General features: G+C 41.7%; 1 protein-coding gene across 3 annotated transcripts in view; it reads left to right on the top strand.

The window, feature by feature from the left end:
- CALN1 (calneuron 1) overlaps positions 1–18939 on the top strand; it is a 388623-nt gene that overhangs the window by 357300 nt on the left and 12384 nt on the right. For all 3 annotated transcript variants that reach the window (XM_075850381.1, XM_075850380.1, XM_075850382.1), the window contains exon 5: positions 1413–1569. In XM_075850381.1, coding sequence (XP_075706496.1) covers positions 1413–1569 — 157 coding nt within the window. The remainder of the gene's footprint in view (positions 1–1412; positions 1570–18939) is intronic.

The raw sequence follows: 18939 nt of genomic DNA, 5'->3' as shown, positions 1-18939 counted from the left end.
GGCTACGAGCCAGACATCCAGCTACATGTGTTCCATTAACCATACGTCACTGCTCTCAAAGGCTATCATGGTGCATAGCAAGACAGTAATGGAGGCTGAAATGGAGGTCTATTCTCTTCAGCGATAAGGCCCGCTTTTGTCTCGGACAAAATGATAGCCGGAGATTGGTCTGGGGACCACGTGGGAAACGCCACAAAGAGGCTTTTACAAGGGAAAGTCACACCAGTACTTCTCCTATGATTATGGTGTGGGGTGGCATAATGTACGGTAGCCAGACCCCTCTAGTCTTCATTTCCGGTTACACTAACAGCTCAGGGTTACATTGATTTCGTTGTGGAACCAGTGGTATGGCCATTTCTCCAAAGAGTCCCAGAAGCCGTTTTCAACAGTACAATGCCAGGCCACATGTTACTCGTGCTATTGTGAGAAGCCTGCGTGGCCTAAGCGTCCTACCATGGCCTGCAACGTCTCCGGACTTGTCTCCCATTGAGCACATCTGAGACGTCATTGGTCGGCAATTGCAAAGTGAGCCGCCAGCAGCCAATCTTGATGATTTGCGTGCCCAAGTGCAATCAGCATGACATATCATTCTTTAGACAACCATTAATAACCTCATTAATAGCATGCAAAGGCGTGCAAGTGCGTGTATTTCTACGCGTGGTGATCATACTCAATACTGAATAAATCAAGATGTTTAAAATATGTTGCTTCCTTTTATTTATTATGTGCATATCATACATGTCTATTGATCCTGTGATTTCCACAATTCCAAAACCTTTCCTTCTTGGTGTTGCAATTTCAATGTTGAGGAGTGTATAAATAAATAAATATATATATATATATATATATATATATATATATATATATATATATATATATATATATATATATATATAAAATAAAAAAATGGAAAATGGAGTTCAAAGATGAGCACACCACCATTTACAGACAAAAATCATCAGATACAGTAGGGAGGTGAAAAAAAAATCTCCCTGTTATAAATAAATTCAGGAGATAATCAGTTAATTGTACCATAAATTTCAAGTTCCATCAGTCTATGGCCCAAAAACTAAAACAATTTGATACGATTAGTCTGTCGGTTATTGGTCATGTTGAGTATAAACAAGTGCATGCAAGTACACATGGTAAGAAAATAGATGTTGATGACTTATTTTCTATCTCTAGCTTCTTGGTATTTACATGGAAATTAGAAATTTAAGTTTTTTTATCCTTGAATGTTAAAAAAAAATTGCTTTTGCAGTAATTAATGTTAGCTGCTTTATATAGTTGTTAGCCAATAGTAAAAGTTGATAAACCATCCTAAACCCCCATGTGACATAAATATATACTAGCCATCATAAAAATGTCTGCTATTATTCTGCTAATATGGATGTTTACCTTTCTCTCTGCAGTTTGACATGCAAAGGATTACACTGGAAGAATTAAAGCACATTCTTTATCATGCGTTTCGGGATCATTTAACAATGAAGGACATTGAAAACATAATCATAAATGAAGAGGAAAGTTTAAATGAAAATTCGGGAAACTGTCAAACAGAGTTTGAAGGACGTAAGACATTTTATGTAAATTTACTGCTATTACATACAATAATTCCAGCAATCGTTCAAATCAGAATTTCCTTTTACTGATTATAAATCTCATTACAATATTACTTTAACAATTGACCTCGACCAGTACATAATAACCATTCTATTACATTAAAGAAACTCAGCTGTCCTGTGCATGTTATATATATAAAAGGACTTTTACTGCAGAAATGTTGCATTATGGGTAAATACGTGAACGTGAACCTTTTATTGCTACTGCTGCATTTTTAAATGTCTTAGGTTTGAATCAGCGTCGGCCTTCCTTTCATGGGTTCAGTTCAACCTTTCTGTCGGAGGAACGGATAAACTGAAAGCCAAACGGAAACCATATTTTCCGTTTGCATTAGCATTGATTTCAATGGTAAATCTTCCGTTGCAGTTGGTTTCCATTCAGTAAGGTTTCTGTTATTTTAGCGAAAACAATAGCATAGTCGACTTTTACCTTACAGAACGTAAACAAACACATACCAATTGCAACAGAAACATTATCACTGAAATCAATGGTAATGCAAACAGAAGCTATGGTTTCTATTTGGCTTTCCATTTATCGGTTCCTCTGACGGAAAAGTCAAATGGAACCCATGAACAGAAGCCCGACACTGATGTGAACCCAGCTTTATTGGTACATTTGACCACTGTGCCATATTTGTCTATGTCATTATAATCCATACATATAATCCATACACTATGCTACTATTCTTCTGTATGTAACGCTGATAATAGTGGCATCAAAATACTGACAAGACCCAGGGGCATAACTAGGACGCTGGTGGGGCATGTGCTCTAGGTGCTGGGGGTCAAGGGCTAGAGCAACAAACTGAATCTTTGCCCTAGTAAAGAAAAGCGTAGCTACCACACTGACCAAACCAACCCTAATATTACAATGCTGACTATTACAACGTTGACTTGCTAACATCATTATGGTTTTTATAACTATATGACATCATAATGGTGAACATGACAAATAAAGGCAGAATGCTGGCCTAAAGAGCATCTGTCAGCTCTCTTGACATGTCTCTTTAATAGGTTCTTGTGTTCCACCATTAAATAACAATTCTGGAGCATCTTTTCTTAGAACTCTATGCTGTGCCATTGTTCTGCTATTCCTCCTATAAATGTTTGTCATGTCAAAACGTGCACGTCAGACTTACAGTAAAATCGAGATGTGAACTTAGCAGCTGTATATCCCTCACAGAGTATTATGCTACTGAAACAGTAAAAAAAAGTACCACACAAATAAATAGAAATATACTGTATTAATAGAAAGCTTTAAAAGAAACGTCAATAGGTAATATGTGTACACATTAGCAAAGTGTCAAACAGGTATCCTTGCAGATAAGTACATGTTCTAAAACGAATAAAGCGCATTCTAAAAATACAAAAGTACAAATGGCAAAAAATTGCTTTGTGAACAGTAAAATGATAGATTATATCACCACTAATGAAAGAAAGTGGCCAGAGGGACGGAGATTTGATGCCCCATGTGTATCACGAACCTTTGTGCTTCCTCAGGGGTGAATAGACCTCCATCTTGCTATTTATAGTGGTGCCAGCCTTGTTCTTGTTGTACGATAATAATAATCTAAGTAAGGTTCAGTAGAACCATGGGAGGTCTGGGCATTGCGGCCATGGTATGGAAGCTAACATCCATCAATATTACTGCCGATTGAAAACGCCCTAATGTTCATCAACCAGTCCAAACAATTCACTGCTGACAAGCAGATTTCTACATGAAATTAAATATAGTTTATTATTTGCCGTTTTTATATTTTTATTTTATTTTGAGGATTATTTTATTTTTAAATTCACTGAAATGATATATGAGTAAAACGTATAACTTTTATTTCATAACTCTCTAAAAACAGGGGTACAATCACCACTGTGAAAAGCCACACCGTGTGCATTAAAAACGTATTAAACAAATACTCCAAGTCCTGATTCGTTTGTGAACCCTCTCTGACTGGGTACCATTTTAAAAGAGAACCCCACAGCACTGTTCAAAAAGGAGCTTTTAGGCATCCTACGTGATGCAAAGAGCAGTTCCCTGATTAGTGCTAGTGAATTTAACTTTTTGTTTCCACAATTTCCCATCATTTCATGCTTTTATAGCCTGCCTAAAATCCACAAAGGGTATCCTCCCTTACGTGGCAAACCTATTGTATCAGGTATTAACAATCTAACCCAGAATGTGAGCACATATATAGATCAGGTGTTGCGTCCGTTTGTGCTAGGTCTTACATCATATGTACGTGATACCATGGATGTTTTAAAACAAATTGAGGGTATTACATTGGAACAAAATAAATTTTTGGCCAGCCTGGACGTGGAGGCTTTGTATTCCTCTATTCCACATAGACTTGGTTGTGAGGCAGTGGAATATTTTTTAAAATCTCGAGGCACTCAATATGTGGCTCACAACCAGCTTGTTTTGCAATTGCTACACTTTGTGTTAGAAAGGAATGTATTTATCTTTGAGGACCGTATTTTCCACCAGCAACGTGGCACAGCAATGGGGAGTCCTACTGCTCCCACCTATGCAAATTTATATCTTGGCTGGTGGGAAGAGACAGTAGTGTTTGGGGATAAATTTGCTAAGTGGACTTCATCAATAGGTATCTGGATTAGATACATTGATGACGTGTTATTGCTCTGGAATTCCACAGTGGAGGAATTCAATACCTTTGTGGCAGCCCTTAATGAAAACGACCTAGGGCTAAGGTTCACATGTGAAATCAGTGATCAGGAATTATCCTTTCTAGATCTCAAGATCATGAAAACTAAGGAAGGCACAATACGTACTAAAGTACACCGAAAGGAGACAGCAACTAACAGCTTCCTTCAATGGAATAGTTGTCACCCTTATCCCCTTAAACGAGGGATCCCCAGAGGCCAATTTATGAGAGTACGCTGGAACTGTAGCCCGATGGATGATTTTGAGATACAGGCACAGGACCTCACAAATAGATTGAAGGAGAGAGGCTTCCCGAAGGGGGTAATTAGAAAGGCCTATGAGGGAGCGAGGGATGCAGACAGGCAGAGTCTTCTAGTCCCTAGACAACGAAAAGAGGAAAGGGTCACGAGACTCATAGGTACTTATGACTCCAAACAATCTGAGATCATGCAAATATTAAAAAGGTACTGGCGTATCCTAGGTGCTGATGTGGACTTGGCGGATCAAATTACACAATGGCCTTCAGTTACCACCAAGGTCGAGTATGACATTCAAGACTTTGTGAATTGCAAAACAGCAGGGGTGGTCTACTTAATAACATGTCCATGCCCACTCAATTATGTGGGCAAAACAGTGCGGCAGTTTCGGCGCCGGATTAGAGAACATGTTGGAGATGTTATTAATTTGAGAGATACTCCCATATCCAAACATGTACATGTAAAACATCAAGGCAGGGCAGAATGTTTAAAATTTCAGGCGATTGAACTAGTACGTCCTCCAAAACGGGGAGGAGACTGGGACAACCTCATTCTCCATACAGAGGCCCAATGGATTTATAGACTGGCTTGTGTACAGCCCGAAGGTCTTAACGAGCAAACAAATTATACCTGTTTTATTTAAATATATATTTTATTTGAATATACATTATCATTTTGGCTTTCTAGGTAGGTGTATGGCTGTCAATTCTGGTCATAGTACAGCTACTTGTAGTATGCCATTCAATGGTAAAAGGCATGGTTGTTCCTTTCAGGAGAAGTGTTTCAAATTCCAAAGTGTGGCAGACATTAATATCGCTTATTTATTCATACAACATGTATTTTACAGAGAAGGTGCTTTATCTATGGCAGTCTAGTTGCGGCTTTGAGCTGATCCGCAATATCTACCCTACTTGTCATTATTATACTCTATCCTCGATGAGAATGAACTTATGCGCAGTAAGGGGATGCGCCGACAGCCTCCCACTGCGCCTGCGTGTTCGTTTTGATGTTGTCGATGTTGCTTCCGGGTATGTCAGCTGACGGCCGGGAGTCACATGGTCAGGCGTCACAAATGAGGTGGGCTAATGTGATTGGCTGTTTTGAAGTGCGCTGCCGAGGCCAGGGGGAGGAGTATTAGTTATATCAACTCTCAGTCCCTTAGTGAAGCGTGCCGCTGACATCTATGCGCGCACGCTTCCGTGTTGTACAGCAGAATATCTGCTGATGAAGAAATATCGCTGGCATCCTAGCCAGAGTGACCAAGTTACAGACCCCTGATGATAAGTATAGAAACGCGTAGGGTCAGGTTAAGTGAAGGATTTTAGCGTAGGGGACAGTGGCATTGTTGTGTACCTTAGCATCAGGAGATTTAGGTGCGGTTATTGCAGGCTCCGGTGTGTTTTAGGGTCTAATCCACTGTTACACCAATGTTGAAACGCTGATTCCATATTGGTATCTTTGAAGTATACCCAGTCAGAGAGGGTTCACAAACGAATCAGGACTTGGAGTATTTGTTTAATACGTTTTTAATGCACACGGCGGGGCTTTTCACAGTGGTGATTGTACCCCTGTTTTTAGAGAGTTATGAAATAAAAGTTATAAGTTTTACTCATATATCATTTCAGTGAATTTACAATTTTCCGTATTTTGTGGGAACACAAGTCAATATATATCGTTGAATTACAGTGAATTATTATTTTATTTTTATCATAATAACATGATCTGTAATGATGTTATTTTGTTAAATTCCAGAAATTGAACAAAATGTCATATATTTTAATTTGCCTGACTGTTGAAATTGGAATGATGCCCTTTTTAGACCAGACCCATATGTGAAGTTGTAGACTGTATAAAAGATCTAGAAATTGCACAGACTGAACTTTGCATCTGCTAAGCTGTTGAACACATTCCCCTTAGTTAAAAATTCCCATTAGAACTGAGATGACACTCAAATCTAAATAGTGTCCTTCTGGAACCATGAGTGCTATCCAACCTCAGTAATTCGTTGTCCATCTGTAACTAAATTGATTTTGGAATGAAATATGATGTTTTGTTCAATTAGACCTGCCCAAAAATATGGCTCCATAGGCACATTTCTTTGTTCTGTGGTTTCACAAATTTGTAAAGCTGCACTGATAAAGACTTTCTTTTGAACTGCAATAGTGATTTTTACTACCTAAACATGGCAACTAATATTATTTATGTCGTAGCAAAACACTGATAAACATTATATCATGTAGGGCAAGCTGTATCTCAAAGTAGCAGACTTTTTTGTCTTTTGAACAGAAAATCTTCAGAATCTCAATTTATATATAATAAAATAATAATGTGCTGAAATTGATATAGAAAACATTCCATCAAAAGACAGTTGGGAAATAACATACATTGGCAGCAGTATGGGTTGTACTGAAGAGCTGTGACTTCAAACCTGACACTTTAATAGGATGCCACCTTTGCTACAAGTCAGTTAGTGAGATTGCTGATCTGCTAGATCTGCCCGGGTCAGCTGTAAGTGCTATTATTGTGAAGTGCCAATGTCTAGTAGTAACAACAGCTCAGCCGTGAAGCGGTAGACCACGCAAACTCACAGCATAAAAATCGCTTATCCTCTGTTCCATCCCTTACTGCAGAATTCTGAACTGCCTTTGGGTGACTTCAGCACAAGGACTGTGCATTGGGAACTTCATGAAATGGCTTTTCATGGCTGAGCATCTGCACACAAGCCTAAAATCACTATGCACAATGCCGAGAGTCAGCAAGAGTGAATGACTCTAAAATGATGGAAACGTGTTCTCTGGAGTGATGAATCACATTTCACTGCCTGGCTCTCTGATGGACGAATTTGGGTTTGTCGGATGCCAGGAGAACGACTAGTACCAGAATGCCTAGTATCTGCTGTACAATTTGTAGGATTAGGAATTATAGTCTGGGACTGTTTTCTAGGGTTTGGGTTTCACTCATTTTCCAGTGAAGGTTCATATTATTGTTATTGGCAATCATATGATTTCAACTTTGTGGGAACAGTTTGGGGAAGGCCCTTTCCTGCTTCATGTGCACAAAGCGAGGTCCATAAATACATGGTTAGACAAATTTGGTGTGGAGGGACTCAAGTGACCTACACAGAGCCTTGACCTAAACCTCATTGAATACCTTTGGACTGAATTGGAATGCCAATTCCTACCTGCTTGTCCAATATTAGTACCTGACACACCCAAAATCTTGTGCAAAGCCTTCCCAGAAGAGTGGAGACTGTTATAGCTGCAATTGGAGATCCGACTCCATATTAATGCCTGTGGTTTTGGAATGAAATGTCAAACAAACTCATATAGGTTTGATGGACAGTTGTCCGCATACTTTTGGCCATATAGTGTATACATACTGAGCATGGCTTCATGTTGTCATGCTTTGCAACATTGCAAAGATAATTTCTGACTTAACATTGTGTAAGGGCTACATCCTCGGCCACTTTCTCCCGCTACTGCCTCCTATACTTACTGCTCCCTGGCATTTTTAACGCCGATCCTCTACTCCGATCCATGCTTCCCTTTCTTAAAGAGCCAGCACGTGCCAATTAACCCTGCTTTCCTGGATACTTAAGATACCCTCCCACATTGCTCTTTGCCTGAGCAAATAGGTTATTGTGTTTAGCTTGCTAGTACTGCTCTTCTGAGATTACTATTGACGTTTATTTTAGCGACCCTGCTTGAACTTGACCATGCCCGTCTGCCGCCTGTTCTGACCATTTGCCTGTTTATCGTGATGATTGTCTGCTGCTTGCCCTGATCTTCGTATCTGCTAACCTTGACTGAACGTCTGCCACCTACTCTGACTTACGCCTTAGTTCGGACTGTTCATCTGTCTGCTGTTGTTGTACCTCGCCTGTCCACGTCGGCTGTTGCCAACAGAGATTACTCTGGGGGTGGCTACCTGGGGATTCCAGCAGCCAGGTCCACATCTTGACACAGAGGTTTAAGTGTAAACATTAGCAAATGTTTAGACTTCGCTCCCCAGTTAACCATGTGCCAAATGCGTTGACAACACAGTGGGTTCACACCATCCTCTGTGATTGTCTCTAATATATATATAGGATTCATGACACATTGCTGCTGTTTATTTCAATTCAATGTGCTATTCACGAAGTCTATAGCACCAGAACATATGTTGGATGTAAAATGTTCTAAAAGATATGTTAAAGTAAAAGTGAGCAAGATTTTTTTAACCACTTTTTGCGGCCCCTTGGCAATAGGTGTCATTAGCACATAACCAGCCCTTTGCAACATGTCATCTTTTTTATAACTTCACAAAGTACTGTGTAACTTTCACAAATTACTGTGTAAAAAATAGTGTAGTACCATGTTAGCCAGAAACAATATGCAATGTTAGATACTTTTGTGTCCAAAAAGACAAAAGTATAGTAGGTATGATACCTTTATTGTTTAACCATAAAAGTTCTATATGCGAGCTTTCAGAGCACACAGGCCCCTTCTTCAGGCAGATTTGCAAATGAAAAGCACAACCTTTAAGATGTTACACAAAGAAAATGAGTACATGAGGTGATACATCATTAAGATAAGCCGGGGCAATAAAACTGAGGTTATAGGGGTGATGACTTAGGAGATAAGGGATCTGGAGTCTGATGGGGGATGTGACGTGTGTCCATGTAGTGGCTCATTAATCCAGGTGGTAGATTGAGGCCTTGTGTCAGTCACTGGAATTTTATCATCATCTTGATTTCCCAAATTTTTCTTTCTCTGTTGTTTTTAAAATGACCCTTCAGTATTAGGACCTTTAAATCTGCCAAACTGTGATCATGTCCAGAGAAGTGTTTTCCACAGGTGTATCCACCTCCTGTTTTATTGTATGTCTGTGGAAATTCATCCTGGTTTGTAGTTTTTGTATTGTTTCCCCAATGTAGATTCCTTTATTGTTGCACCTTGTACACAGGATCATGTACACTACATTGGAGGATGTACAGGAGAACGTGCCAGTAATTTTATAGTCCTGTTACCTGTTTGGTATGTGGATGGTGTTTGATGACAAGATGTTGGTACAGTTCTTGCATTTTCTACTGTTGTAAGGAAAAGTGCCAGTCTCTGATGGTGGTGAGAGGGCACTTCTGACCAGGAGATTCCTTAGGTTTGGTGGCTGTTTGTATGCAAGGAGAGGTAAATCCGGGAATATTTCTGTTAAGGATCTGCCAGGCATATCTTCTGTATCCACGCCCATAGGTAATCAGTCTGCACCTGCTTCTATGTCTGTGAGACTGACTCCATCTTCCACCACTCAGGATGGCAGGCTTAGGAGTGGGAGAGCCTATCACAGCCTGGCCAGACGGAGCTAGCTCCCGCCCTATGTCTATTTATACCTGCCTTTCCTGTTCCTCCTTGCTTGTGATTCTTCTCTGTTGGTTTCCTGGCCCTGCTGCAGCTTCTTGAACTACTTGTCCCTGCTTCGTATTGACCCTGGCTTACTGACTACTCTTCTGCTCTGCGTTTGGTACCTCGTACACTCCTGGTTTGACTCGGCTTGTTCACTACTCTCCTGCTCTGCGTTTGGCACCTCGTACTCTCCTGGTTTGACTCGGCTCGTTTACTACTCTTGTTGCTCACGGTGTTGCCGTGGGCAACTGCCTCGTTTCACTTTGTTCTGTGTTTCCTTGTCTGGTTGTCTGTCGTGCACTTACTGAGTGTAGGGACCGTCGCCCAGTTGTACCCCGTCGCCTAGGGCGTGACGTTGCAAGTAGGCAGGGATTGAGTGGCGGGTAGATTAGGGCTCACTTGTCTGTTTCCCTATCCCTGTCATTACATAATCACTAGCCCATATACCTACTCTACCCTGGTCCCTCACACCACTATGGACCCCCTTGAGACCCTGGTTCAGCAAAGGCAGGGTCTCTCCCTACAGGTCCAGGCCCTGGCTCAGAGGGTCAACCAGCCTAATGCTACCATGGTAGTGCCCCTCACCTCACCTCTTGAACCCCACCTCAAGTTGCCTGACCGGTTCTCAGGGGACCGGAAGACTTTTCTCTCCTTTCGGGAAAGTTGTAGGCTCTATTTTCATTTAAAGCCCCACTCCTCAGGTTCTGAGAGCCAGCGGGTGGGTATAATTATGTCCCGGCTCCAGGAAGGGCCCCAAGAATGGGCCTTCTCCTTGGCTCCTAACGCCCATGAACTTTCCTCCATTGATCTTTTCTTTTCTGCTCTCGGACTCATTTATGACGAGACTGACAGGACTGCCTTTGCCGAGAGTCAGCTGGTGACCTTACGTCAGGGTAAGAGACCTGTTGAGGAGTATTGCTCTGACTTTAGGAAGTGGTGCGTAGCTTCTCGGTGGAATGACCCTGCCTTAAGCTGCCAGTTTAGGTTGGGTCTGTCGAACGCCCTGAAAGACCTGCTAGTTAGCTATCCCTCTTCTGACTCCCTAGACCAGGTTATGGCTTTAGCGGAACGACTTGACTGACGTCTCAGGGAACGACAACGTGAAAGTTTATGTGTTTTCTCCTCTGACTTCCCCATGATGCCTCCCGAGGTTCCGTTGCTTCGTTCTTCCACGGAAGACTCGGAGGTACCTATGCAACTCGGGGCCTCCGTGTCCCCCCAACAACGTAGAGAGTTCCGCAGGAAGAATGGTCTCTGCTTCTATTGTGGGGATGACAAGCATCAAGTGAACACCTGTCCCAGGCGTAAGAATAAGCAGCCGGAAAACTTCCGCGCCTAAGTGATCATCGGGGAGGTCACTTGGGCGCACAGTTATTTCCCGTAAATATGAAACATAATAAAATCTTGCTTCCCTTTCAGGTCTCTTTTGGTGGTAGGTCTGCTACCGGCAGTGCCTTCGTGGATTCAGGGTCGTCTGCTAATATCATGTCTGTGGAATTTGCTATATCTCTAGCTATGCCTTTGATTGATTTGCCTAAACCTGTCCCGGTAGTGGGTATCGACTCCACTCCTCTTGCTAATGGTTATTTTACACAGCATACCCTTGTTTTTGAACTCCTTGTGGGCTCCATGCATTTGGAGCAGTGCTCTGTACTGTTGATGCAGGGATTATCGTCCGATTTGGTTTTAGGCCTTCCCTGGTTGCAGTTGCATAATCCCACGTTTGACTGGAATACTGGGGATCTTACCAAATGGGGTAATGAATGCTTGACGTCATGTTTTTCTGTTAATTCTATTTCTCCCCTGAGGAGGTGAACACGCTACCTGAGTTTGTTCAGGACTTCGCTGATGTTTTCTCTAAGGAGGCCTCCGAAGTGTTACCTCCTCATAGAGAATACGATTGCGCTATCGATTTGGTACCTGGAGCTAAGCTCTCTAAGGGTAGGATATTTAATCTCTCTTGTCCCGAACGTGAAGTCATGAGAGAGTATATCCAGGAATGCCTGGCCAAGGGTTACATTCGCCCCTCTACTTCTCCGGTAGGTGCTGGCTTCTTCTTCGTAGGGAAGCAGGATGGTGGTCTTAGGCCATGCATTGACTACCGTAACTTGAATAAGGTCACTGTAAGGAACCAGTATCCCCTTTCTTTGATTCCTGATCTCTTTAATCAGGTTCAGGGGGCCCAATGGTTCTCTAAGTTTGATCTACAGGGGGTGTATAACCTTATCCGCATCAAAGAGGGGGATGAGTGGAAGACTGCGTTTAACACGCCCGAAGGTCATTTCGAATACCTCGTCATGCCCTTTGGGTTGTGTAATGCTCCCGCGGTTTACCAGAATTTCATAAATGAGATTTTAAGAGATTACATGGGGGTATTTATTGTAGTGTACCTTGATGACATACTTGTGTTTTCCAAGGACTGGTCCTCCCACATTGAGCATGTCAGGAAGGTGCTCCAGGTCCTTCGGGAAAACAAACTGTTTGCGAAGACTGAAAAATGTGTGTTTGGGGTGCAGGAGATACCATTTTTGGGTCAAATCCTCACTCCTCATGAATTCCGCATGGACCCCGCCAAGGTCCAGGCTGTGGCGGAATGGGTCCAACCTGCCTCCCTGAAGGCGTTACAGTGCTTCTTGGGGTTCGCTAATTATTACAGGAGATTTTTTGCTAACTTCTCGGTCATCGCTAAGCCTCTTACGGACCTCACTCGCAAGTTTGCTGATCTCCTCCACTGGCCTCCTGAGACTGTCCAGGCTTTTGAGGCCCTTAAGAAGTGCTTTATCTTGGCCCCGGTGTTGGTTCAGCCCAACCAAATGGAGCCATTTATCATGGAGGTTGACGCGTCCGAGGTGGGAGTTGGGGCTGTCTTGTCCCAGGGTACCAGGTCCCTCACCAATCTCCGTCCCTGTGCCTACTTCTCCAGGAAGTTTTCGCCCACTGAGAGTAACTATGACATTGGCAACCTCGAACTCTTAGCCATTAAATGGGCATTTGAAGAGTGGCGCCACTTCCTGGAGGGGGCTAGGCACCAGGTAAAGGTCCTTACCGACCACAAGAATCTGGTTTTCCTAGAATCGGCCCGGAGGCTAAACCCGAGACAAGCTCGATGGGCGTTATTTTTTACCAGATTCAATTTTTTGGTTACCTATAGGGCTGGGTCTAAAAATATTAAGGCTGATGCACTGTCGCGTAGCTTCATGGCCAGCCCTCCTTCGGAGGAAGATCCTGCTTGTATTTTGCCTCCAGGTATAATCATTTCTTCTATTGATTCTGATTTAGTCTTTGAAATTGCTGCTGATCAAGGTTCAGCTCCCGGGAACCTTCCTGCGAACAAGCTGTTTGTTCCCCTGCAATTCCGGCTAAGGGTACTTAGGGAAAATCATGACTCCGCACTATCTGGTCATCCAGGCATCCTGGGTACCAAGCACCTCATTGCCAGAAACTATTGGTGGCCTGGGTTGCCTAAAGACGTTAAGGCCTACGTCGCCGCTTGTGAGGTTTGTGCTAGGTCCAAGACTCCCAGGTCCCGACCAGCGGGCTTACTACGTTCTTTGCCCATTCCCCAGAGACCTTGGACCCATATCTCCATGGATTTTATCACCGATTTGCCTCCATCTCAAGGCAAGTCGGTGGTGTGGGTTGTAGTAGACCGCTTCAGTAAGATGTGCCACTTTATGCCCCTCAAAAAACTACCCAATGCTAAGACGTTAGCTACCTTGTTTGTCAAACACATCCTGCGTCTCCATGGGGTCCCTGTCAATATTGTTTCTGACAGAGGGGTACAATTTGTTTCTTTGTTTTGGAGAGCCTTCTGTAAAAAGTTGGAGATTGATCTGTCCTTCTCCTCTGCCTTCCATCCTGAAACTAATGGCCAAACCGAGAGGACTAATCAGTCTCTAGAACAATATTTAAGGTGTTTTATCTCTGACTGTCAATATGATTGGGTCTCATTCATTCCTCTCGCCGAATTTTCCCTTAATAACCGGGTCAGTAACTCGTCAGGGGTCTCCCCCTTTTTCTGTAATTTTAGGTTTAATCCACGGTTCTCCTCCGTTTCACCTGGTAGTTCCAACAATCCCGAGGTAGAGGTAGTTCATCGGGAACTGTGCACAGTCTGGGCCCAGGTTCAGAAGAACCTAGAGGCGTCCCAGAGCATACAAAAAACTCAGGCAGATAGAAGACGTTCTGCTAACCCCTTGTTTATGGTCGGGGATCTGGTGTGGCTATCGTCAAAGAACTTGCGCCTTAAAGTCCCGTCCAAGAAGTTTGCTCCCCGGTTTATAGGGCCGTACAAGGTCATTGAAGTCCTCAATCCTGTCTCCTTCCGACTGGAGTTGCCCCCATCTTTTTGAGTACACGACGTGTTTCATGCCTCCCTCCTTAAACGCTGCTCCCCGTCCTTGGCTCCCTCGAGGAAACCTCCTGTCCCCGTTCTCACCCCTGAGGGGGTGGAATTCGAGATGGCCAAGATTGTGGATAGCAAGATGGTCCAAGGCTCCCTCCAGTACCTGGTCCATTGGAGAGGATACGGGCCTGAGGAGAGGACTTGGTTACCCGCCTGGGATGTTCACACTGGGGTATTGGTCAGGAGGTTCCACCTTCGTTTCCCCAATAAACCAGGTCCATCTAGAAAGGATCCGGTGGCCCCTCATAAAAGGGGGGGTACTGTTAAGGATCTGCCAGGCACAGCTTCTATATCCACGCCCATAGGTAATCAGTCTGCACCTGCTTCTATGTCTGTGAGACTGACTCCATCTTCCACCACTCAGGATGGCAGGCTTAGGAGTGGGAGAGCCTATCACAGCCTGGCCAGACGGAGCTAGCTCCCGCCCTCTGTCTATTTATACCTGCCTTTCCTGTTCCTCCTTGCTTGTGATTCTTCTCTGTTGGTTTCCTGGCCCTGCTGCGGCTTCTTAAACTACTTGTCCCTGCTTCGTATTGACCCTGGCTTACTGACTACTCTTCTCTGCGTTTGGTACCTCGTACACTCCTGGTTTGACTCGGCTTGTTCACTACTCTCCTGCTCTTCGTTTGGCACCTCGTACTCTCCTGGTTTGACTCGGCTAGTTTACTACTCTTGTTGCTCACGGTGTTGCCGTGGGCAACTGCCCCGTTTCCCTTTGTTCTGTGTTTCCTTGTCTGGTTGTCTGTCGTGCACTTTCTGAGTGTAGGGACCGTCGCCCAGTTGTACCCCGTCGCCTAGGGTGTGTCGTTGCAAGTAGGCAGGGACTGAGTGGCGGGTAGATTAGGGCTCACTTGTCTGTTTCCCTATCCCTGTCATTACAATTTCCTTCAGTTTATTGTCTTTGTTGAATATAGGTTGGAGATCAGCAGCAATTTTCCTTAAGACGTTCATTTGGGTGTTGTATATGACCACTAGGGGCACCCTGCTGTTGTCTTCCTTCTTTTTGTACTCCAGAAGATTGCTCCTTGGAATTCTTGTTGCTCCATAGATCTGAGCAGGTATAATAAAAAAAAAACATTAGTTAGCCTTCACATTTTTTAATTTGGATTCAACATATTTAATAGCCTCTTATCCCGTCTTGATCTTATTAAATTACTGACGTGTATGTTTTTGCCCCATTCAATCAATTTAATATTTTAAGAAAAGTAATAGATTACCCTTTAGTGACTGTTCATTGATATGTGCTGCACTTTAAAAAAACAAGCGACAAAATGCATGAGTAGTTACAGTGGAAAATTGATGTACTATATACAACCCTATCCACATTCTGTGCATGTTTTTTTTTTTTTAAAAGCGTTTTTTTTTTCACCAAGGATTCTGCTGACTTGATGGATTATTTCATTGTTGCAAAGGTCTGGGGTTAAAATGATTTTACATTTCCTTTTTAAACTTGTAATAAAGGTTTAAATAACATGTCATATAGTGTAGTGATTGAAGACTTAGTGCAAGTAGAGCAACACAATTTTTATTTGGATGGATGGAACACATCCTGCAATTTTAAGTGCCAGTGTTAGTAGATAGGTTGTTGAAAAATCATTTCATGATGGCAAGGGTACATTTTAGATGGCCAACCTATCCTTTACACAAAGTTAGCAGAAATGAATGAATTTACCCCTATCCAGATGTCCCCTAACACTGAATATATGCAACAATGAGTGTTTTTTGATGTTTAGATGGGTTCTTCACTTTGGACAATACCTTCTTGTTAGAAGGGTCCCTTGATAATAAGCTGATAATTAAGTGTTACCCTCCTGGGACCCCCAGCAATCAGATGTTATCTGAAGGGGAAACCTGACAGTAAAGTATTCAAATTGCCCACAGGGCTATTCATATCAATAGGTTGTCTGTGTAATGCAGGACAGGACAGGTCCTCCAGAGTGAGAGATGAACTTTGTAGCCATTCTTCCCTAGGGCCAAGAGATGAGGATCCTGAAAAGGGCACACCCCTCTATTAATTTAGAATTCCCCAATAAGGTATATGAAAAGGGATTTTCTAAACTGGATAACTCCTTTAAACTAAATGGAATATTAGACAAACTGAATCCAAATAAACACATAATATAATTATTGAATGTAAACTTCTTTAATTTAAAGACTAAAGCTTCTCAACACCCATACCTAAGAAATCAAACTGTTCTGTTCCTTTTCCAGCTTCTGGAATTGGAATAAATCCTGCATCATTCATTTAGACTATTTACCCAGGTCACTTACCTAGGTGCCATTCAGTGGCGCAGTTCTGTCAAATTCCTAAGGCTGGAGGTCAGCAGGAACTTCTTAGAGTTATGTGATCTAAATGCCAAACCTCTCTTCTAATATGTTATTTATAAAATCTAATCCTAAGTCAGGCTTTTTCCTCTCTGCTAGGGTTCATGGTATCCTTGTGAAAAGTGTTGTTTGGATCTAACTGACTCAACTTCAATATACCTGACCCAACAAGTCTTAAGCAAAATAAAGTCTGTCTAGCAAAGAAAGGTCAAGCTATATTGGAGAGTTTTGTTTTCTGGTTAGATGCAGTGCAATGATCCTTTTTTCTCTACAGTAATTTTCAGTACCGGGTACCCCCACTGCTAGTCTCAGGATAGATAGATAGATAAATAGATAGATAGATAGATAGATAGATAGATAGATAGATAGATAGATAGATAGATAGATAGATAGATAGATAGATAGATAGATAGATAGATAGATATGAGAGAGATAGATAGATGATAGATAGATAGATAGATAGATAGATAGATAGATAGATAGATAGATAGATAGATAGATAGATAGATAGATAGATAGATAGATAGATAGATAGATAGATAGATATGAGATAGATAGATAGATAGATAGATAGATAGATAGATAGATAGATAGATAGATAGATAGATAGATAGATAGATAGATAGATTTAATTGCACGTAAATGTGCTATTTATCAAACATTGCATTCTTTAAATAATTCTTTATTTGCAGCAATTACAGCTTTGCAGAGGTTTGATATTCTAGTTGTAAGATTTTCATTACATTCAGGGGAAAATTTCAATCCACAGCTTCTGTATCTCTTCCTAGATAGGACATTTCCCTGATATTAAAAATAAACTTTTTTATTAATATAAATAAAATTTAAGACATTGCTACAGCTCTCTATTTTTTTGTCCAAATACTTTTTGAATAGCTTCAACTAATTTCGCTACATAATAAAATTTACTCCAATTAAGTGCTGACCATAGGATGGCATGATGTTAAAATACAGTGGTAAATGTTCTTGTTCATTATTCCTTGCACTCTATGTAAATATTCCACCATACCAGCAACAAAGTAGTCTCATATTATTTCCTTTGCCATTCGTAATGTCAAGCACTTTCTCACATGTTCTCCTCTTTAATCCAAACACTTCAAACTAAGACTCTACCATCCACATTACTCTTTTCTAGTCATCCACCATCCAATGTCTGCATCCTTTTTCACATTTAACCTTTTCTTTCAATATTCCAATTTGAAATATAGCCTTTTGTTTGCAACTCTGACCAGCATCTCACAGTCGTCTTTTACCTTTTGTCTTGGTTGTTTTAAAATAGTTTTGGTCCAGAAGGAAGAAAACTGTCTTTCTAAGTGCCACCTATAGGTGGATACCCTGAAAGTCAATGCCAGACCCTTTAAAGAGCCACCTTTAGACAGCACTGTTCTGGAGTTGTTGATTCTCATCAGAACTAAGTAGGGTTCTGGTTGGCTGTGTGAGATGCCATGTATACAGTACTAACTCTTAGAAGGTACTGATTCTGCTTATGGAAACGCAGCTGGTAGTATTCCTTTAGACAAGGCTCCCTGGGGAAAAGTATGCAAAAAAACCTTACCTCCAGAAGGAAGAAAACTGTCTCTCTAAACTCTAGTGCCATACCGGTGGATACCCTGTAAGTGAAAGCCTGGCCCTTTAAAGAGCCTTTAGGAAAATGCATAAATGTAGAATTAATTTTGCTTATGTACTTGTTTTGTAAGTTCTGTTTGGGCTTTTATGTCATAACCTTACGTTAAATATACTTTTTTTCTGCCTAACTTTTCACTTACTATACACTTGTTTCTCATTGTTTTTGTTTGGATGCTATATGATAGTTAGATATACAATATTTCAGTGATATATTGGACTATATAATTTGCCAGACTCTTTGCTCTATGATTTGCTCTAAGTCACAGAATTTTAAATCGGTTGCTTGTTTTTGGTCTGTCAGTACATGTTTTATCAGTCTGATTCTGGTTTTCATTAGTTATCTGTCTTGTTTATAATTAATCTCTCTTTATCTCAGTTTCATCTTGTAGGATTAGCTTAGCTTTGCAATAGACTCAACTATCCATAGCACGGAATGTGGTAAACCATGTAGGAACAGAAATATCATGATAATGCAGAAAGAATGTGTCCTTATGATAAAAAATATGTTATCTTAAAGAGAACCTTTCACCTGAGTGCAGCATGTAATGGGCAGGGCTGCACAAACCCTGGGGCACTTCATATTTTTTTCTCTATCCTCCTCCGTTATTTAGATATCGGTGCCATTATATTTGGCGCCCGATATTTAAATAAT

The sequence above is a fragment of the Rhinoderma darwinii genome, chromosome 2, assembly GCF_050947455.1.
Source record: "Rhinoderma darwinii isolate aRhiDar2 chromosome 2, aRhiDar2.hap1, whole genome shotgun sequence".
NCBI classification, from domain to species: Eukaryota; Metazoa; Chordata; class Amphibia; order Anura; family Rhinodermatidae; genus Rhinoderma; species Rhinoderma darwinii.
This window is presented reverse-complemented; position numbering and strand designations above follow the sequence as displayed.